General features: G+C 47.2%; 1 protein-coding gene across 4 annotated transcripts; it reads right to left on the bottom strand.

The window, feature by feature from the left end:
- Positions 1–511: 511 nt before the first annotated feature.
- Positions 512–21,870, bottom strand: slc25a55a (solute carrier family 25 member 55a). Of its 4 annotated transcripts, none has more exons than XM_072563456.1 (10): positions 21,730–21,870; positions 11,017–11,124; positions 9,855–9,980; positions 9,510–9,565; positions 5,142–5,232; positions 4,041–4,159; positions 3,757–3,949; positions 3,150–3,304; positions 2,033–2,108; positions 512–1,792 (listed from the first exon to the last, which is right to left on the bottom strand). In XM_072563456.1, the coding sequence occupies exons 2-10, from the start codon at positions 11,034–11,036 to the stop codon at positions 1,639–1,641; spliced, it is 990 nt and encodes a 329-aa protein (XP_072419557.1). In that variant the 5' UTR covers positions 11,037–11,124; positions 21,730–21,870; the 3' UTR covers positions 512–1,638. The 4 variants fall into 4 exon arrangements, with proteins under 4 accessions (XP_072419557.1, XP_072419558.1, XP_072419560.1 ...); XM_072563457.1 differs by having other exon boundaries at positions 3,757–3,946; XM_072563459.1 differs by lacking the exons at positions 11,017–11,124; positions 21,730–21,870 and adding an exon at positions 7,481–7,567 and having other exon boundaries at positions 9,855–9,960.
- Positions 21,871–23,046: the final 1,176 nt, after the last annotated feature.

Here is a 23,046-nt window from a genome sequence, read left to right as displayed (position 1 = left end):
GGATTGGAGGGACTTGATAAGTCACAAAGCCAACACAGATTACCCACTCATTAGGTGGATGGGTTATACAAGTCAGTGCATTATGCTGCATCTGCTAACAGAAGGACTCAAACTGTAAAAACCTGCAGCAACTGCAAGTTTCCAAGAAAGTTATTCAAAAAAGGTAAAAAATCTTGATTACAACAGCCAATTAATTGGACAGAATGCAGGAGAAAGGAAATCAGATCTTAGACTGGTTTCTAGTACTTCTCAAACTGATGAGTGGGCCTCACTGTGCAGTGAGTAGGAATGCTTGCTCCACAACCCAAATTTGGAACAGACTTAAAGCAACAACAGGAACAGCAATGAAGTTGCATCAATTTAGTGACCTGTAGTAATAACAGAAACCAGATGGGGGAAATGGAAAGGTGAACTCCACCTATGGAATAAAACTGCAAAAGGGGGCAATTCATACAAACAGATGAGGGAAGAAACAGCACATCAGGACAATGTAGTGAAACAGACAAAGTAGGGTTATAAAAAAAGTTTATTGTCACAGTTCCATTTGAATCTGTTTGTATACAGTTTCATTTAAATATGTCATTGCAAACATTTGAAAGTGTTTGACCCAGTATCAGTTCACTTCATGTAAACCAATTCAATGGCACAGAAGGCATTAGTTAAATATTAACCAGAGGCGCTTTGTATCATGACATTTATTACAGTAAAACACTAGAGACAAGGATCAGTTACACTTACAAAAGTTAAAATGTCAAAAGTGACATTGCTCTCTTCCTCCATGAAGTGAATGCCAGTTGGCAAGGTAAGTGCCCATGGGACCCTAAATTGTTGAGAATCCAGTCTCATATTTGAGACCTCAACATGGGCATTTTGCTACAATCGTACCAGTGAGAATGAAATGCTCTGCAGCAGATGGTCCTCTGCCATAAACTTACTATTCAGCATCTTGGCTGGTCTGCAATCTGCCTTTGCAAATACCTTAACACATCAAAGTGGTAATCTTAGGAGTAACAGCAGAATCATGTGCAATGTTGATACTGAATTCTGTATAACTAAACAAAACTGTTTTGATCAAGTATTTCAAAAAAAAGGGGTAGAATTCTTGATCCAGAAGATATTCAAGTCACTGAAAAACATTTCACATATTTATCTTCCAGTACATAACTAAAGTCCAATCAGATGTTCTTATTGTGAAATTAAATCACTCGTGACTTTATCTGGAGTTTTCGTTTCCCCAAACATCTTTTAAAAGGGTCTCCAACCTCAAAATTGAGATTGACTTTGACCAATGTACAAATGTATAAAAATGTTAAGTGATTTTTGTTCCAATTCTTCACAAATCCAAGAAAAGTGACTGAGGAGCTGAAGGGAAATGCAAGTTTGGCCCCTTTAGTTTAAGGTTTTACAATTAACTTCCCAGAACTCAACAGTCTCAAAATTGTTCAGCTAGCTTAAGGAGATGGGTGACCAATATTTTTTATCCTCCAAACAGTATTCCCATATTCACAACCACTTCAGGATATGAACAAAAGGTAAAAATGAGTGAACCTTCCAGCAGCTGCATCAGGCTCTTGGTTCCTTATTTGGCATTTCCCAGAATACAGTCTAATGTGGTCAGTCCTTCAGGAATGGATGTAATTAGTACACCTCAAACCGCGAAAATCCCAAGACGAATTCTCCTACTCCTACAAAGTAAACCATCTGTGCAATGCCAAAGAGTGGTGCAATGACTAGTGCTCGGCAGCCAGATCCTTTCAGAAATGCAGAAGGACCCTCATTCACCCAGATTTTCCTGTAAGGGACAGGATAGAATTAATTTCCACAAATTGTGACAAACATGCTAAAATCAAAAATATTACCCTAATGACCCAAAACCTGAATAATGCTTTAAGCTCCCGTTAATACTAAAACTTCTGGTTTTTAGGATGCATGCAGCTCAGCTCATCAGGGACCCGACCCAGTTGGGGTGGAATTCTGCTTTCTAATTGAAAGAAAAGCTCTTCCTCAAACATGCTCATGTGATATTGCTCACCTTGCACAGTCAACAATTCCACTGTAGGTTTCTTCATTTGCCCCTTTATGTAGAGACTGAAATCGTGTTTTGATCACTAAAAATGAAAATACAATTTACTGTCAGCAGCTGAATTCAACATTTTTATAATAACAGCTTAAAATCAAATTCCTGTTGGCTTCATGAAAATCATTGGGTTTCAGGAACAGAGGAAGTATTGAACTATCTTAACGCTGTTCTGCTTTAATTTTCTGTAGAACCTCTAGCTAAAATAAATGAACCTAGGGAGAGGTGGCAAATATCTAACTGACAGGAGGCACTGTGCTATTATCACCAAGTGCTGCATTTATTTTTAAAGTTATTGAATTGGAAACAACCACAACCAAATTGCAAACAGAATGCTAAATATGGAATAAACCGATTCAAACACTACAAGGTCAATAACCAATAGTTTGTATAGACCAATGTAATCGCTTATTTTGCTTAGGAGCTGGAGTAAAATTTTACTCTCCTGAAATCAAAATTTGTTTTATACAAGCAACAGGCTAGTCATTTCATAAAGCTTGTCTAATGTTAATTTTACTTGCATTGCTCTAGACTTAAATTTATTCCCATAGTCAGTTCAGTTTTAATGCAGAAGTTCCATTCTCATGCAACCCAATATTAAGAAAATCAAATAACAGCAGCACCATTTAAATTCATGGGGCCAGAATCCCAACCAATACACACTTTACAAGTTCACACTATAGAAACAGTATCCCAATAAGTCAATCATACTTTGGCTAATTCACATTAAGTGCACATTATATCAGAACAACCTGCACGTGCATTTATCTACCATCCCATGACCCCTACATGCCTCCAAAGCTCTTTCCAGCTAATGCACATTTGGGAAAACGTAGTCACTGTTGTTGCACAAAGGGAAGATTTGAAGTTGCTCAATAATGGAGATATTACAAATAACGTCAATAGCCTGTACAAGGCAGCAGAGTTCACAGTATTCTTGGTGCCAGCTCCCAAAACAGCATATGCTAATCTATAATCCAATTGGTACAGTAAAGTTATCCCAATAACAAGTTCAACTTCTGCCACCCATTCAGCTAGACAAAATTTGTTAAGTTCAACAGCAGATACCTACCATCACATGGGTTGACAGCTACAGCAGCAACAGAACCAGCAACGCATCCTGATAAAAATGAATGGAAGAAGGAGGCTTTCCCATCCAATGAATTTTGTCCAAGTTTGTTCAAGTTGGCAAACAATGGGAAGTAGATGACAGAGAATGGAACATCCCTGTTCATAAAAAGAATTAAATTAATATCGAGCACATTTGTACAAAAATTGTACAGACTATGACTGCTGCTTATCACCTGCAAGATTACAGTACATAGCACATTACATCCAACATCCTAACCCCCATTCAAAAACAGAGGACTTTGCAAGAAACCATTAAGGATCCAGGCACCTTAAAAATATAGTCAACCTCCCAACTGAACACAGCAGAGGGAGAAATCACAAGCTGGATGTGTAACGTTTCCTGGCAATGATCATTTGTCTTGCCAAATACAGATAGATTTGACAGCATTTTCAATCTCAACATTAAAATGCGAAGGAGACTAAATCTGCTATTCTAATATCACTTTTTACACATTAGTAAAATCTCAGCAAGTGATTTTCTTTCTCCCATAGTAGATTGGGGAATGAGTAAATACGTTAGTAACATTACATGCATACAAGTGATTTACCTCAGTATAGTGGCTCCTAATCCTTTGTAGAGCCCTCTGAACCCTTGAGAGTAGAATAAATCTTTGGCAATCTGGGTAGCAGAGATTGGCTTGGTAACAGCAGGGCCAACATTATAGGCCCGACTCAGTACTGGGTTGGTGGCAACAACTTTAGTGGATGAGCTTGAAGGCAAAATCAATCGTTGCTGAGCTGCTGCAGAAAACAAAAATTTAGTATCCTCACCGATTAATGCAATCCACATTGTGGGAAGTACTGTTAAATTTTGAGTAAATTGACAAGTTACCTAATCTGCCAGCATCTTGGAGCTGGATTTTCAGCATCTCCATAGGAGTAGTGACAATAACCTGACAGATTCCTGCCCCACAACCTGCCAGCATTTCTTTGAACACATTTAAGCCTTTACTGAAAAACAAACAGATACACATTCAAACAGCCATGCAAACCAAGATGCTATACACAACACTAATTGAACAGCACTTTTGTATTGACAAAAAACCTCAAATGTAAAGACATTTCATACATTATAACAAGATTCTTAAATAAAAAGCTCTACAACTTTGTTAAGAACATCAAAGCCTTTGCAAGGTGGTACACAAAGACCCACTTAGAGAGAACAACAGTTAAATATAATGCTATAATGTACAGGTTGACAATAAAATAACTTGAGTCATACAAATGGAAACACACCCTTCAGCCCAACTAATGCTGAATATAACCCCAAAGTAACCTCATCCCACCTGCCTGCTATTGGCCAGTATCCCTCCAAATCTGTCCTATTCACATACTTATTCAAATACAAGTCAGGGACATACAGCATGGAAACAGACCTTTCAGTCTAACTTGTCCTGTCCTTCCGGATTCCCTCGACAACTTGCCCACCGATGTCAGACTCACTGGTCTATAGTTCCCGGCTTGCCCTTACCTCCCTTAGCCAACCTCCAGTCTTCCAGCATCTCACCTGTGACTATTGATGATACAAATATCTTAGCAAGTGGTCCAGCAATCACTTCTCTAGTTTCCCAGAGTTCTAGGGTACACCTGGTCAAGTCCTGGGGATGTATCCACTTTTGTTTCAAGACACCCAGCACTTCCTCCTCTGTAATATGGACATTTTTCAAGATGTCACCATCAGTTTCCCTACATTCTATATCTTCCATGTCTTTTCCACAGTAAACACTTATCCTAAATGTCGTAATTGTACCCACATCCATAAGTACCTCTGTGTGTTCATGTCACATGTGAACCCCACCCTGTGTAAACCAATTTGTCTCCATATCTTTAAATGTCTCTCCTCACCTTAGAAATTAAAATTAGGAAGCAAGCCAAATTTTTTTCGCAATTTAACATAGCTAACCTGTGAACTTCAATTTATGATAAAACATACCCATTTTTTGACAAATATTGACGGAAAAAGTCATTTGCAGCAAGTTTAATGGCCTTCTCAGGTGTTACCAATGTTAGGTTCACAGCTGCACCTGTCAAAATAAATTGAGTTTTATTTTCTAAAGATTAACGTGGTTTCCATTCACAGATTATACTAACATTCATAATTATTTTCTCTCCTGGTTTCAGCACAACACAAAGCTTAAGCAGCTTTAAAGATTCTCTCCAGTAGCTGCCTGTGGAGCCAAGTCTTTAAAGTATCAGACCATCTGCCATTAATGGGACTTGTTTAACAGAGGAACGAATATCTCCCATAGCAAACATGTGTTGGTACCTGGCTGGGTGAGCAAAGTTAGTCATGAATAATAAAGTCTTGCAGAATCATTACTAGTTACCCTCAGCTTGAAATGTAGATAAAGAGGACTCTCAAGTGTAGCAGAAGCTCTGGTTTTACAATACTTCCCCCTGCAGTTCTTTGGTTGGCTGGGGGGTGGAGTAATGTTCCAAGTGCTGTGAGTACCTGTCGGTAAACACTGCCCATTTAGAAACAGCTACATAATCTCTATCCCCACACAAAGTATGACTAATTCAGTTTCTTTCATGAACTATATAAGCTCACAGCTCAGACTGGTCTGATCACTGAGGACGACAGTAAGGTACATCAGGTCCCAACAGAAGCATTGATAATTGATCAATGCCATTATGTCATCCAAGCAGCCTTGGGGCATTTGGGCAGCACTGCTGCCTCACAGCACCAGAGACCCAGGTTCAACTTCTGCCTCAGGCAACTGTGGAGTTTGCACATTCTCCCCGTGTCTGCGTGGGTTTCCTCCCACAATCCAAAAATGTGCAGGTTAGGTGAATTGGCCATGCTAAATTGCCCATAGTGTTAAGTGAAGGGGTAAATGTAGGAGAATGGGCCTGGGTGGGTTACACTTCAGCAGGTCAGTGGGGACTTGTTGGGCCGAAGGGCCTGTTGCCATACTGTAAGTAATCTAATGAGTCAGAAGGTTCAGGCCTACGTGCCCTGGAGGTGTCACAGCATTTCCAACCCGTGGAATTAAATATAAAAACACAAGGCTAGGATCCAACTCAATTGGCCCCAGTTGAACAGCTTTGAATAGAGACTTTACAAAGGAACCAGTGGGGTTTTGAGGGATCCCATTTGATTCGATCAATACAGGAACGGAGCAAAAATCGGCAACAGTATGGGAACTAGAGAACGTTACACAGCTAGATCAGTTGATGTCTGAAAGGTCAGGCATCTGTTTAATAAATTGGAAATGTTGATACTCTTTTTGAAATGCTGCAGAAGCTCTGTGTTGGCTTACTCAGGATTGAAAAGAATACAGCAGAACATCTGTGAAATGCAAATATAAAATACATTTAAAATAATTATGTAAATGTATCAAGAGGATAGCAAGAGACAGAAGTATCAGAAGGGACAAATAGTTATTTTTAACATATTTCGATACTGCATGCAGATAAAACAATTGCTACATGAAGCTGCAGCTGAAGCGTGATTGACAGCAGCAAAAGGAAGGATCCGAGACTGGGATGTGAAGAACAGGTGAAACAATGAAGACTCCATGAAATCAAATTGAGGATTTGTTTTTTGAAGATCACATTAAACTACCAATTTCTAATTAGGAAGATATTCCAACTGAAATGTCACCAGGTATGGTGACTATTGACAGCAGCAAAGAATACACAGTATCAGAACAATGTAGCTCAGGCCAATGGGAGCCCACTTCTCAGCTCTAACTTGCTGCAGATTTTGCCAGTGAAAGCTATAATCAATTTTGTTTTGTAGTTCCCTGAAAAAGCTCAAAGATCAGTTGGATCTCAAGCTGAAATGCAACTTGTACCAGGTTAGAGCACTCAGGTATATTATGGTGTCAACAACTGAGAACAGGCTAAGGAGAAACTAATTCACTATCCACAGTGATTTGTGGAAGGGTAAGGTTTAGGCTCAGCTACGATGCCTGTTATTGTAAGATAATTGTATGTTCTGCCTTTAGCACGATGCCGATTTCAAGGTGAATTATTAGTGCACAAATTCAGTACATTTTTGTGATGCTATGTAGGGCCACTCAACTTGTGGACTGACGGTCCTCCCCATTGCACAAGGCAATATAACAACTGCTGCCCATTTAGACAGCTGCAAAAATCTCTACGATTTCACAGAGTTTCTTTGCAAATTGTAAGGCTCAGTGGACAGTTTCTTTGAACAGCAAGTAGAGGGGGAAGGGTAGATGTGAAAACAGAAGATGCAAAGTGGAATCTTTGCCAAAGAATTTAAAACATACAGAAAAAAAGAACAAAATGGATCCTAATTACAAAAGTAATGATACGGTAAACCATTTAATGATAGGATCCATCGTGGCTTCGCCAGATCGGCTAGCCCTCAATATCCTTGGCGACCGTCTGTAACATGAAAAACAGATACAAGCAACAGCATTTCCTCAATTTTTTTAAAAATCAGTGGACACTCGGCATTAATATCTCCCTTTGATTTCCATTTAAATATCAACATTGGGCACAGTTTCATGAGTTTCTGACTGAAAATACCTCAACAAATAAGGCATGTCTTCAGGAGACCAAATTCTCAGTCACTGTGTACTATGAGGTGGCATTGATCAGATTTAAGATGAGTAATTGAGCAAGGCCCACTGGGAGGCTTGCAGGGACGATGCCTCAGCTATGCAGAACACAGGCTAGGTCTAAACTCCTGGAAATGTATGGCCTTCATTGGCAATAGTTTCCCAAAAGGGCAGTGCATTAGGCATTGCCTATTCTTCAATAACTTGCACAATGCAAAGCTCCCTGGTACCATAACCAAATGGTTATGATTCACATACAAGTCAAGGTCAAATGCTAGCAAGCTGCTTAGCCACAAAGGATAAAAACAGAGCTCACGATAAGTAGGAGATGAGGTTCTAACACACCCATTCCTCAATCTAACTCAACGTCCAAGACAAGCTAGGACCCGTTAACCCAACAAAAACCCCAGAATATAGTTTACCTGAACTATGACCCCATTGCCAGCCAGTTCCAGCTTATTCACTTCACCTGACACTAAATGGCTTCACAAAACAAACTGGAAAGGAACCCAATAGTAATGAGTGCCCAGTTTCCCTAATAGACCTTATTCCATACATTATTCAAATTTGTTACTTCGCCCCCTTCTCAAATCAAAACTAGCTGAAGAAACAAAGGCTATTTTTCAAATAATTTGAATGCAATTATTTCACAAATCTGTCCAGAGGCGCTCATCACAAAACTTTTACTACACACATTAGGACACATTGAGTTATTGGTTTTATGATACATTGTACATCACAAGCCTCGCTTCTGCCTAATGTACCCAGGAATATCTAATTCAACATAACTAACATCCTACAATGGCATCTCTTCCAAACAACCCTACCTCCACCCCCAGGTGTCACCACTGGGGCTGTCACCAGTTTTCAACCACATCTTTCACCACAACATTCATGAACTCCAAGGAAATGGTTGCTGAATATTAACTGAGCTTTCAAGCTCAAATCTGCCTAGTTGAAGCAACCAGATCACAAGTTCTGTCTGTGTCATTGGTCTCCTCTTCACAGGAAAGAAAAGGAGTGGACATCAGACTAGTGTTACATCAGGTGGGGATTTGGTAGTGATATGATAAGACAGAACCTATTACATTTAATAGCTTAAGAACATTAATCTCCTGAAAACATGCCCATTACTGTACAGTTCTCAAACATTTAAGTCAATGCACTTGTAGATTAGCTACAAGCAACAGCATTATGCTAAGCAGCCTGGCATTTCCATGGAACCAAAGTTAGTCTTTACAATGTTCAGGGTCTTTATTAAAAATGTCTAAACTGATTTGTTGATAAATTCACTAGATGAGAATTTATGGCTTGAATCACATCATACCAGGTGGCCCAAGTAGTTACACAACATTCCAAAGCCAAGGAGTGGCAGGAAGTTCAGAGCCTTCACTCTGGAAACCACCTGATATTGTCTGCTCATGAAATGGCTTTTTGGAAGGGACACTAGCAGTGGTGCTGAACCCCAACAGAAGTCAACCCACCAGGGAAGGTGGCGAGAATCTTACAAATTTGTAGCACTTTAATTTGAATGGTGACTACTAATGCTACTATATTCAAATGACATTGAGCTTCAGTAAAATTTAAATTTGTTTATTGGAAACTGAACATCTGAGAATGGCATTCTCAAAACAGAATACCTACATGAACTGGAGTATGCTACAAAGTCAAAGAACCACAGTATAGATATTGATCTGTACATATAGACATATCACTGTACACTAGTTCTAATGCTGAGGAACAGAAAATGGAAGTATAATTCTTACCTCTGTACATTCCAAAATATCCTTCAGAACGCACAGTCTTAATTAGACAGTCCATCCTTTAAACAAGACAAAAGATAATTATTACAAGGAGCAATTCAAACTCAGGTCAACTGCCAGAGGATTCAAGAACGGAAGGCAAAATTTGAAAGTGGTTTCCACTCTCCAGTTTAAGTAATTACAATTTGAAAAATGCTTAACTACTTCCACACTATTTTTCTTTAAAAACATTCATATTACCAGATTAAACTGCTTGGTGTTCAAGACATTACTTCAACTGTTAGAGGACTTTGAAAGGTAAATCACTAGCCCACATTGGAATGATGTTGAAGTACAAAGCTAACTTACATGCTGGTGTAGGTACGCTGCCCACTCCTTTGGTTCTGCAGCCTGGTCTTGGCCAAGTCTACTGGAAAAACACAAGTCACTCCTATCAATCCAGCAGCTCCACCATTGATGAGTTTAGCAGGAAGGCTGAATGTTGGAACAAAAGGAACCAAACAGTTAGTTCTAAAGTTGAAAACTGCATATTTAAAATAAAATTGGTATTTTTATATACAAGTATCAAATATCCAAAGCTCTCAATGTTTGAACAAGGAGGATTAGAGGAAAATTGTAACCTAACACACTGCAGGCAGACCTGGGGGCCTCCGATTTAATACGTCTGCATGATTTAACAGAGTCAAGTAGGGACACAATCACCAGAGTTCCAGAGGACAGTAGGAGTGCTGTGCATGAGATAACGACTGAATTCAACCCAAAGGTCAGCGCATCTGAGGCCAAGGGAGGGGTTGAGCACAACAGTCTCTTTACTAACCCACGCTGATGCAGGAATGAAATCCATACTGTCAGTAACAAATGCCAACAAACCATCCTGCTAACTGATGCAAGTCGGGGCATCAGGAGCACCTTGGGCCAGAAAATAAACAATTCCAACTAGTCTCACTGCTGTGACAGGTTACTGGAAGGCACGGGCAAATGAAGATACTCAGCTATGATCTCAAGACATCAAAATGCTCAGAAAACTGTGGGCTTGAATCTCAAGGTACCTATTCTTGCAGAGTTAAAAAATCACAACACCAGGTTTAGTTGGAAGCACACTAGCTTTCGGAGCAACGCTCCATCAGGTGATCACCTGATGAAGGAGCATCGCTCCGAAAACTTGTGCTTCCAATTAAACCTGTGGGACTATAACCTGGTGTTGTGTGATTTTTAACTTTGTACACCCCAGTATCTCCAAATCATGATTATTCTTGCAGATGCATTTCTGGCTGCCAGCAGCACTTGAGCACGTAGGAATAATATTCCAATAGTTCAGTAAAACATAGCATGCCATCAACTCATGTAGAGTGAAGGTTCATGTGAAACTACACTCCGTCTAAAGTACACATGCACTTGTTACCCTTTGCACAATTACAAAATACAAACAAGTACTCAAAAGGGCACATTTACACCACTTGGTGGTAATGAATAATGACAAATTTTGCTTCCTAAAGCACAAATCACCTACCTGATTTGGTGGTTGGACATATTCTTGGTATTCTTCAAAGTATGCAGAAACAAGAAGGATGCAGAAGTCCACACAACACAGCAGTTACCACGAAGTGTAGCTGGGTTTCTGCAAGGGAAGTGTTTATCATCAGCATATTTCAATAATCAACTCATTGTCAATACAAGAGTCAGGTGCAGGTAAACCCAGAACTCACTTAACAATCAGATCTTACATTACCTAAATCAGAGTAGGAGCCTGATCAGCTAACAAATAATTCTACATTCAATCCCACAGCTGCCAGAGATCAAATTGTTCTGGTAGCCCATCCCTTCACTGTTCAGCGGTTAGCACTGCTACCTCACAGCATCAGGGTCTCAGGTTCAATTCCAGCCTCGGGCGACTGTGTGGAGTTTGCACATTCTCAGTGCCTGCATGGGTTTCCGCCAGGTGTGCTGCTGCCCACCCCCCCCCCCCCCCCCCACAGTCCAGGTTAAGTGCATTGGCCATGCTACATTGCCCATAGTGTTAGGTGTGTTAGTCAGAGGGAACATGGGTCTGGGTAGGTTACTCCTCAGAGGGTCAGTATGGACTTGTTGGGCCGAAGGGCCTATTTCCACACTCTGGGGAATCTAATCTAATCTTAAAAAAACTGCTGTGAAATCCACTCCACTCACCCCAGTTACATGTTGGGAATTTTTGTCTGCTGTGGTCTTGAGTGATCACAGTGTAATAATCCCCAAATAAAGCATTGTATAAAACATAACTAATAACTATCAATAAATGCTTGATTTCACAAGACAGACTGTGACAAGTTGTAATATTCCATGACATCTACGAAGAGGTAAAATGGAGTATGGAACAGTGCCTAAATATGATCTTGTTCCAGGACGCTCAATCCTAAAATCAGCAAGCTATTAAGTTGCAACTACTTTGCAATATGATCTCTACCTTCAGATCACATAACCCTTTAACAGGGCAGATTCTAGCAGGATCTTGTGACTATGCCACAAACACAGGGCCCAGAATGCTTAAATTCCACTCCTCTTCACGATCAAAGTGTAGTGTATGAATTAGTTTTTATCTTGCACTAACTTGGGAGAAATGAGCAAAATGTATTAGACTAGAGTTATCCAGTAAGTTACCACCCATTCAAGTATAGCTTCTGACGTTTAATTACTTGCTGCTTTTCAGTACATTAGAACTAATCTACCCATCCATGCTCAGCAACATTGCCAGATCTGTAGAAACAGTTAAAAACCACAACACCAGGCTTTAGTTCAACTGTTGGACTGTAACGTGGTGTTGCATGATTTTTTAACTCTGTACACCCCAGTCCAACACCAGCATCTCCAAATCATGACTACTGTAGAAACAGACTGTTCTCATCAGCACAATTTCACTTTGTTAGAACAAGAAAAAAAATAGTAGTTCATGAAAGCTACCTTGATATCTTTACACCATAAAGAAAGCCAATAACAGCAGCCACAGAAATAACAGACATCACAGAAAAGGACTTCCCAAAATTTCAGAAACCACAATATTTCCAAGTTTGAGCAACAACTTATTACACTAAGTGTAATTTGTCTTAGCATTTGATTTCTTGGAAGTATTTTCGTGGAAAGTTCCAACAACCAGTGAACAGACTTACATACCAAGTCAGTTATCTAACCCAAAACAAATTCTAATTTGACAATTCTGCACCCGAATAAGTGTTTAACATTACTATCGACGATTCTTAGATTTGTGTTTGGAATATACCTGCACTTTAAGAACATGATACCAGAAACTTGGTCTTTAACTGGCACCTTCTGAACCAGCACTCAAACCGAAAGATTATACAAGCCATTACTATAATTTACGGTAGCATCACTACCTCTGCAATGACAGGAGTCAGTTGGGGGTATGAACAGGAAGGTTCTCTGCCAACAACTTTTATTTAAGGCAAAGTTGCAATTTTATTTAAGTGATTTATCCTGTAAATAAAGTAGTGATATGCATACCCATTTCACTATGTTTCTATTAGCATTTCTACATGGACTGTGGGGACCTTGATCAACTCGTACACTCCTGCTCCCATAGATGCCAGTTAATATAGAAAGTTTGCATGTACATGCATGGGAAAATGCACAAAGCTGTGTCATCCATGGATCAGAAGTGACAGTCATAACTTGGGTCGAAGCACACTCAGGATGTGGTAACCAAGTGTTACTATATTATCCACAGGAAGTCCCCTACATTCACTAAACCATTTTAATTCAAGGCAATTAGTGCCACCTTCAGTTGATCAATTAAAAAGTTTACCCTTGGATCAAAATAACCCCAAAACTAGAAAACAATGAACAGAAAACTATGGTCAACTAACCAAAACACCAGTCCCTGGAACTGCACTGCGCAACATCTAATGCACTAATACTGTTGCTTGAGCAACCAATGATTACCCAACACTGTACACTCATTTACAGACATGTAACTGAATGCAGATACCCTAGTAGTTCAAAAACAGACTAAGGAACTAGATTTATGACTTGCTACACAAATTGTACAGTATTAACCATCACATAGCAAATTTGAGACACTGATCATATGACAAAAATTCACTGCCCAGGCAATTTAACAAATAGTAGTCTGGGAGTTGAGAATTGCACTCAACTGCTTGCCCACATGTTAAAAACTGAAAAAAACACTGTACTTTGCTACACTAGATACCAAAGTCAAGGGACCCAACATCCTTTCTTTACATCTGCTTTTGGCATATACAAGACACAAGCCACTAAAGCATGCAATAGTAACGCTTAACACAAGTAAAGCCCAACACTGCACAGTTTGGAACCTAAAGGCTACCAGATCTGACCAGAGTGGAGGCAGTCACAACTGGGAGTTCACAACTGTAGAGGAAAATTGCAATCAGACAGTGACATATCCACACGCTCTACCGACAAGATATGGGGGAAGCACTGAAACAATTCTGACCCTCATTAAAAATGGGCACTTTAAGGAGTTATGAAAAGGAACAGGTATCTTTTAAAATTACTAACTTCTGTTCGACCCAAAAAGTCAGCCTTGTTTTTTACCTGGGGGGTGTGGGAGCACACCCTGATAGTGTGCACACTAACATTTTGTAACGTTTTGATTTTAAAAGGAGGGGAATTCCACTGCCCTGAGTCACTTCCTTACCTGGGAATGATGTAACATTGCCAGGTGAGGAAGTGATTGAGACCTATGGGATTACCCTCCTTTAAGATTACACAATTTTGACGATTTAATTTAAAACAAATCACACAGACTATTCCTTTTTCTTCCCCCCCATACACAGACTATTTCCCCCCCCCCACACACAGACTATTCCTTTTCTTCCCCCCCCCACACAGACTATTCCTTTTCTCCCCCCCCCCCACACAGACTATTCCTTTTCTCCCCCCCCCCCACACAGACTATTCCTTTTCTCCCCCCCCACACACAGACTATTTCCCCCCCCCCACACACAGACTATTTCCCCCCCCCACACACAGACTATTCCTTTTCTCCCCCCCCCCACACACAGACTATTTCCCCCCCCCCACACACAGACTATTCCCCCCCCCCACACAGACTATTTTCCCCCCCCCCCACACACAGACTATTTTCCCCCCCCCCACACACAGACTATTTCCCCCCCCCCACACACAGACTATTCCTTTTCTTCCCCCCCCCCACACAGACTATTCCTTTTCTCCCCCCCCCCACACAGACTATTCCTTTTCTTCCCCCCCCCCCACACAGACTATTCCTTTTCTTCCCCCCCCCCACACAGACTATTCCTTTTCTTCCCCCCCCACACAGACTATTCCTTTTCTCCCCCCCCCACACACAGACTATTCCCCCCCCCCCCACACACAGACTATTCCTTTTCTCCCCCCCCCCCACACACAGACTATTCCTTTTCTCCCCCCCCCCCCACACACAGACTATTCCCCCCCCCCCCCACACACAGACTATTCTTTTCTCCCCCCCCCCCCCACACACAGACTATTCCTTTTCTCCCCCCCCCCACACACAGACTATTTCTCCCCCCCCCCCACACACAGACTATTTCCCCCCCCCCCCACACAGACTATTCCTTTTCTCCCCCCCCCACACACAGACTATTTCCCCCCCCCCACACACAGACTATCCCCCCCCCCCACACACAGACTATTCCTTTTCTCCCCCCCCCCCCCCACACACAGACTATTCCTTTTCTCCCCCCCCCCACACACAGACTATTCCTTTTCTCCCCCCCCCCACACACAGACTATTCCTTTTCTCCCCCCCCCCACACACAGACTATTTCTCCCCCCCCCCACACACAGACTATTTCTCCCCCCCCCCCCACACACAGACTATTTCTCCCCCCCCCCCACACACAGACTATTTCTCCCCCCCCCACACACAGACTATTTCTCCCCCCCCCCACACACAGACTATTTCTCCCCCCCCCCACACACAGACTATTTCTCCCCCCCCCCACACACAGACTATTTCCCCCCCCCCCCACACACAGACTATTCCCTTTCTCTTCCCCCCCCCCCACACACAGACTATTCCCTTTCTCTTCCCCCCCCACACACAGACTATTCCCTTTCTCCCCCCCCCCCCACACACAGACTTCTCCCCCCCCCCCCCACACACAGACTTCTCCCCCCCCCCCCCACACACAGACTATTTCCCCCCCCCCCACACACAGACTATTTCCCCCCCCCCCCACACACAGACTATTTCCCCCCCCCCCCACACAGACTATTCCTTTTCTCCCCCCCCCCACACACAGACTATTCCTTTTCTCCCCCCCCCCACACACAGACTATTCCTTTTCTCCCCCCCCCCACACACAGACTATTTCTCCCCCCCCCCACACACAGACTATTCCTTTTCTCCCCCCCCCCACACACAGACTATTTCCCCCCCCCCACACACAGACTATTTCCCCCCCCCCACACACAGACTATTTCCCCCCCCCCACACACAGACTATTTCCCCCCCCCCACACACAGACTATTCCCCCCCCCCCACACACAGACTATTCCTTTTCTCCCCCCCCCCCCCCCACACACAGACTATTCCTTTTCTCCCCCCCCCACACACAGACTATTCCTTTTCTCCCCCCCCCACACACAGACTATTTCTCCCCCCCCCACACACAGACTATTTCTCCCCCCCCCACACACAGACTATTTCTCCCCCCCCCCACACAGACTATTTCCCCCCCCCCCCACACACAGACTATTCCCTTTCTCTTCCCCCCCCCCACACACAGACTATTCCCTTTCTCTTCCCCCCCCACACACAAACTATTCCCTTTCTCTTCCCCCCCACACACAGACTTCTCCCCCCCCCCCACACACAGACTTCCCCCCCCCCCCCCACACACAGACTTCTCCCCCCCCCCCCCACACACAGACTTCTCCCCCCCCCCCCCACACACAGACTTCTCCCCCCCCCCCCCCCACACACAGACTTCTCCCCCCCCCCCCACACACACAGACTTCTCCCCCCCCCCCCACACACAGACTTCTCCCCCCCCCCCACACACAGACTTCTCCCCCCCCCCCACACACACACTTCTCCCCCCCCCCCCACACACACACTTCTCCCCCCCCCCCCACACACAGACTTCTCCCCCCCCCCCACACAGACTTCTCCCCCCCCCCCCCACACAGACTTCTCCCCCCCCCCCCCCCACACAGACTTCTCCCCCCCCCCCCCCACACAGACTTCTCCCCCCCCCCCCCCCACACAGACTATTTCCCCCCCCCCCCCCACACACAGACTATTTCCCCCCCCCCATACACAGACTATTCCTTTTCTCCCCCCCCCCCCACACAGACTATTTCCCCCCCCCCCCCCCACACACAGACTATTTCCCCCCCCCCATACACAGACTATTCCTTTTCTCCCCCCCCCCCACACACAGACTATTTCTCCCCCCCCCACACACAGACTATTTCTCCCCCCCCCCCACACACAGACTATTTCTCCCCCCCCCCCACACACAGACTATTTCCCCCCCCCCCCACACACAGACTATTCCTTTTCTCCCCCCCCCACACACAGACTATTTCCCCCCCCCCACACACAGACTATTTCCCCCCCCCCCCCACACAGACTTCTCCCCCCCCCCCCCCCCACACAGACTATTTCCCCCCCCCCCCCCACACACAGACTATTTCCCCCCCCCCCATACACAGACTATTCCTTTTCTCCCCCCCCCCCACACAGACTATTTCCCCCCCCCCCCCACACACAGACTATTTCCCCCCCCCCATACACAGACTATTCCTTTTCTCCCCCCCCCCACACACAGACTATTCCTTTTCTCCCCCCCCCCACACACAGACTATTTCCCCCCCCCCCCCACACACAGACTATTTCCCCCCCCCCATACACAGACTATTCCTTTTCTCCCCCCCCCCACACACAGACTATTCCTTTTCTCCCCCCCCCCCCACACAGACTATTTCCCCCCCCCCCCCCCACACACAGACTATTTCCCCCCCCCATACACAGACTATTCCTTTTCTCCCCCCCCCCACACACAGACTATTTCTCCCCCCCCCCACACACAGACTATTTCTCCCCCCCCCCACACACAGACTATTTCCCCCCCCCCCCACACACAGACTATTCCTTTTCTCCCCCCCCCACACACAGACTATTTCCCCCCCCCCACACACAGACTATTTCCCCCCCCCCCCCCCACACAGACTTCTCCCCCCCCCCCCCCCCCCACACAGACTATTTCCCCCCCCCCCCCCCACACACAGACTATTTCCCCCCCCCCATACACAGACTATTCCTTTTCTCCCCCCCCCCACACAGACTATTTCCCCCCCCCCCCCCCACACACAGACTATTTCCCCCCCCCCATACACAGACTATTCCTTTTCTCCCCCCCCCCCCCCACACAGACTATTTCCCCCCCCCCCCCCACACACAGACTATTTCCCCCCCCCATACACAGACTATTCCTTTTCTCCCCCCCCCCCACACACAGACTATTTCTCCCCCCCCCCACACACAGACTATTTCTCCCCCCCCCCCCACACACAGACTATTTCTCCCCCCCCCCACACACAGACTATTTCCCCCCCCCCCCCACACACAGACTATTCCTTTTCTCCCCCCCCCCACACACAGACTATTTCCCCCCCCCCACACACAGACTATTTCCCCCCCCCCCCCCCCACACAGACTATTTCCCCCCCCCCCCCCACACACAGACTATTTCCCCCCCCCATACACAGACTATTCCTTTTCTCCCCCCCCCCACACAGACTATTTCCCCCCCCCCCCCACACACAGACTATTTCCCCCCCCCCATACACAGACTATTCCTTTTCTCCCCCCCCCCACACACAGACTATTCCTTTTCTCCCCCCCCCCCACACACTATTTCCCCCCCCCCCCCACACACAGACTATTTCCCCCCCCCCATACACAGACTATTCCTTTTCTCCCCCCCCCCCACACACAGACTATTCCTTTTCTCCCCCCCCCCCACACAGACTATTTCCCCCCCCCCCCCCACACACAGACTATTTCCCCCCCCCATACACAGACTATTCCTTTTCTCCCCCCCCCCACACACAGACTATTTCTCCCCCCCCCCACACACAGACTATTTCCCCCCCCCCCACACACAGACTATTCCTTTTCTCCCCCCCCCACACACAGACTATTTCCCCCCCCCCACACACAGACTATTTCCCCCCCCCCCCCCCCACACAGACTTCTCCCCCCCCCCCCCCCACACAGACTATTTCCCCCCCCCCCCCCCACACACAGACTATTTCCCCCCCCCCCCCCCACACACAGACTATTTCCCCCCCCCCCCCCACACACAGACTATTTCCCCCCCCCCATACACAGACTATTCCTTTTCTCCCCCCCCCCACACAGACTATTTCCCCCCCCCCCCCACACACAGACTATTCCTTTTCTCCCCCCCCCCCCCACACAGACTATTTCCCCCCCCCCCCCCACACACAGACTATTTCCCCCCCCCCATACACAGACTATTCCTTTTCTCCCCCCCCCCACACACAGACTATTTCTCCCCCCCCCCACACACAGACTATTTCTCCCCCCCCCCACACACAGACTATTTCTCCCCCCCCCCCACACACAGACTATTTCCCCCCCCCCCCACACACAGACTATTCCTTTTCTCCCCCCCCCACACACAGACTATTTCCCCCCCCCCACACACAGACTATTTCCCCCCCCCCCCCCCCCACACAGACTTCTCCCCCCCCCCCCCCCACACAGACTATTTCCCCCCCCCCCCCACACACAGACTATTTCCCCCCCCCATACACAGACTATTCCTTTTCTCCCCCCCCCCCCACACAGACTATTTCCCCCCCCCCCCCACACACAGACTATTTCCCCCCCCCCATACACAGACTATTCCTTTTCTCCCCCCCCCCACACACAGACTATTCCTTTTCTCCCCCCCCCCACACACAGACTATTTCCCCCCCCCCCCCACACACAGACTATTTCCCCCCCCCCATACACAGACTATTCCTTTTCTCCCCCCCCCCCACACACAGACTATTCCTTTTCTCCCCCCCCCCCCCACACAGACTATTTCCCCCCCCCCCCCCACACACAGACTATTTCCCCCCCCCATACACAGACTATTCCTTTTCTCCCCCCCCCCACACACAGACTATTTCTCCCCCCCCCCACACACAGACTATTTCTCCCCCCCCCCACACACAGACTATTCCTTTTCTCCCCCCCCCACACACAGACTATTTCCCCCCCCCCACACACAGACTATTTCCCCCCCCCCCCCCCACACAGACTTCTCCCCCCCCCCCCCCCACACAGACTATTTCCCCCCCCCCCCCCACACACAGACTATTTCCCCCCCCCCCATACACAGACTATTCCTTTTCTCCCCCCCCCCCACACAGACTATTTCCCCCCCCCCCCCACACACAGACTATTTCCCCCCCCCCATACACAGACTATTTCTCCCCCCCCCCCACACACAGACTATTTCTCCCCCCCCACACACAGACTATTTCTCCCCCCCCCCACACAGACTATTTCCCCCCCCCCCCCCCACACACAGACTATTTCCCCCCCCCCCCCCCACACACAGACTATTTCCCCCCCCCCATACACAGACTATTCCTTTTCTCCCCCCCCCCACACACAGACTATTTCTCCCCCCCCCCCACACACAGACTATTTCTCCCCCCCCCCACACACAGACTATTTCTCCCCCCCCCCCACACACAGACTATTTCTCCCCCCCCCCACACACAGACTATTTCTCCCCCCCCCCCACACACAGACTATTTCCCCCCCCCCCCACACAGACTATTCCTTTTCTCCCCCCCCCACACACAGACTATTTCCCCCCCCCCACACACAGACTATTTCCCCCCCCCCCCACACACAGACTTCTCCCCCCCCCCCCCACACACAGACTTCTCCCCCCCCCCCCCACACACAGACTTCTCCCCCCCCCCCCACACACAGACTTCTCCCCCCCCCCCCCACACACAGACTTCTCCCCCCCCCCCCACACACAGACTTCTCCCCCCCCCCCCACACACAGACTTCTCCCCCCCCCCCCCCACACACAGACTTCTCCCCCCCCCCCCCCACACACAGACTTCTCCCCCCCCCCCACACAGACTTCTCCCCCCCCCCCCACACACAGACTTCTCCCCCCCCCCCCACACACAGACTTCTCCCCCCCCCCCCACACACAGACTTCTCCCCCCCCCCCCCCCACACAGACTATTTCCCCCCCCCCCCCCACACAGACTATTTCCCCCCCCCCCCCACACAGACTATTTCCCCCCCCCCCCCCCACAGACTATTTCCCCCCCCCCCCCCACAGACTATTTCCCCCCCCCCCCCCCACAGACTATTTCCCCCCCCCCCCCCCACAGACTATTTCCCCCCCCCCCCCCCCACAGACTATTTCCCCCCCCCCCCCACACAGACTATTTCCCCCCCCCCCCCCACACAGACTATTTCCCCCCCCCCCCCCACACAGACTATTTCCCCCCCCCCCCCACACAGACTATTTTCCCCCCCCCCCCCACACAGACTATTTCCCCCCCCCCCCACACAGACTATTTTCCCCCCCCCCCCCACACAGACTATTTCCCCCCCCCCCCCACACAGACTATTTCCCCCCCCCCCCCCACACAGACTATTTCCCCCCCCCCCCCCACACAGACTATTTCCCCCCCCCCCCACACAGACTATTTCCCCCCCCCCCCCCACACAGACTATTTCCCCCCCCCCCCACACAGACTATTTCCCCCCCCCCCACACACAGACTATTTCCCCCCCCCCCCACACACAGACTATTTCCCCCCCCCCCCACACACAGACTATTTCCCCCCCCCCCCACACACAGACTATTTCCCCCCCCCCATACACAGACTATTCCTTTTCTCCCCCCCCCATACACAGACTATTTTCCCCCGCCCACACACTGACAAAACAGCCCGGCTCCAGTATCACCATAAAAGCGGTGACTGTCGGGGGGGGGATTTAACCGCCTATTACACATCGGGGAGGTGACAGAGCAGGATTACTGTGAGACACAAACCCCCCCACCCAGGGCCAGACCCAGGGCCTGGGCCCAAACCCCCCTCCTACCCACCGACACCGCCCCTCAGCGGGCGGGTGCCGCAGACAGATAACCCGGTCCCCAAGGCGGCCTACAGCGTTACTCACGGCGGGGATGTGACGGAACGCTGGGCTGGGCTGGGCTGTGGGACTCCGGGCAGGGATACACTCAGATGTTCTCGTGGCGGCGGCCTCCCGTCAAAAGAGCCTGCCCGCTGCCCGCCGGCTTGACACCACCTGGGAGGCGGAACCACTCACCGCCCCTTGGCCAATCCGCGCTGCGCACCCCCGACCCTCCGCCATGTCATTGGATATCCACCTTCAGGAGGCGGGACTAGCTTGCCCAGGCCCGCCAGTGAACATCCACCGCTGACGAACCGCGATCCTATTGGCTTCCACCCGGTCATTGTTCAAAATGACGTACGTAAACGGTTCAGCTCCCGGCCTGGCCAATCACAAAGCGACGGCGCTTTGAACCAATCAGATTGCTCCAAGCCCCCCCCCCCTGCATGTTCGGCGCGTGATCCCCAGCGGTCAGGGGTGAGCGAGACAGCCCCTTGCATCACGTGGTTGTGGGCAACAACATCATAGTGGACAGAATTTATAACAAAGGTTACTGTGTGATGTGTCTTAAATTATAGGTTGAAAAAGACCTGATTGTTTGTTCAGTCTCTGATCTTTGACAATCACTGGAGTGGTTTCAGTTCTTTCATTTGTAAATTCCAGAACCTTTTTTAAAGTTACATTCTCAAGTGAACTTTAACAGTGGGTGCCATTGAAGGTGTGAGCTGCCCTGTGTGAGGTTGTCTGTGCCCCAGTAATCTAAAACAAAACAGCTTTACAGAATCTCACATGGATTCATTTATCTGGGCCAATGAGGCGCCTATTGTTAAAATTCACTTGAGAATGTAACTTGAAGGAAGTTCTGGGATTTACATACAAAAGAACTGAATCCAACATGGTCATTCTAAAAGATGAGAGACTTAACAAGTAATCCAGGTCTTTTTCAATATATAATTTCAGTTACATCACACTAAACGTTTGCTATAAATTCTGTGACTAGGATCTTATACTTCACAACCACCTGGTGAAGGAACAGTGCACCGAAAGCTAGTGCTTCCAAATAAACCTGTTGGACGATAACCTGGTGGTGTGTGATTTTTAACTTTGTACACCTCAGTCCAACACCAGCACCTCCAAATCATGCTTTCCATATAAGTAGGCTGTAACTGTCTACCAGAGCAAGTCTACATCTAACTGGAACCCCAACTATTGTATACTACAATCAAATCTCAGCTACATTGCAGAGCATAATGAGTCATTGTATCTGGCTTTGTCTCCAAAAGTGTAACAGGAATCTAAGGATGGATTATTGGGTTTGGGGGCAATCCAGAGAAGGATCACTAGATCGATCCGGATACTAGG

This window comes from Chiloscyllium punctatum, chromosome 45 (genome assembly GCF_047496795.1).
Source record: "Chiloscyllium punctatum isolate Juve2018m chromosome 45, sChiPun1.3, whole genome shotgun sequence".
In the NCBI taxonomy this organism is placed as follows: Eukaryota; Metazoa; Chordata; class Chondrichthyes; order Orectolobiformes; family Hemiscylliidae; genus Chiloscyllium; species Chiloscyllium punctatum.
The sequence above is the reverse complement of the archived record's forward strand: the minus strand, read 5'-3'. Positions and strand labels throughout refer to the sequence as shown.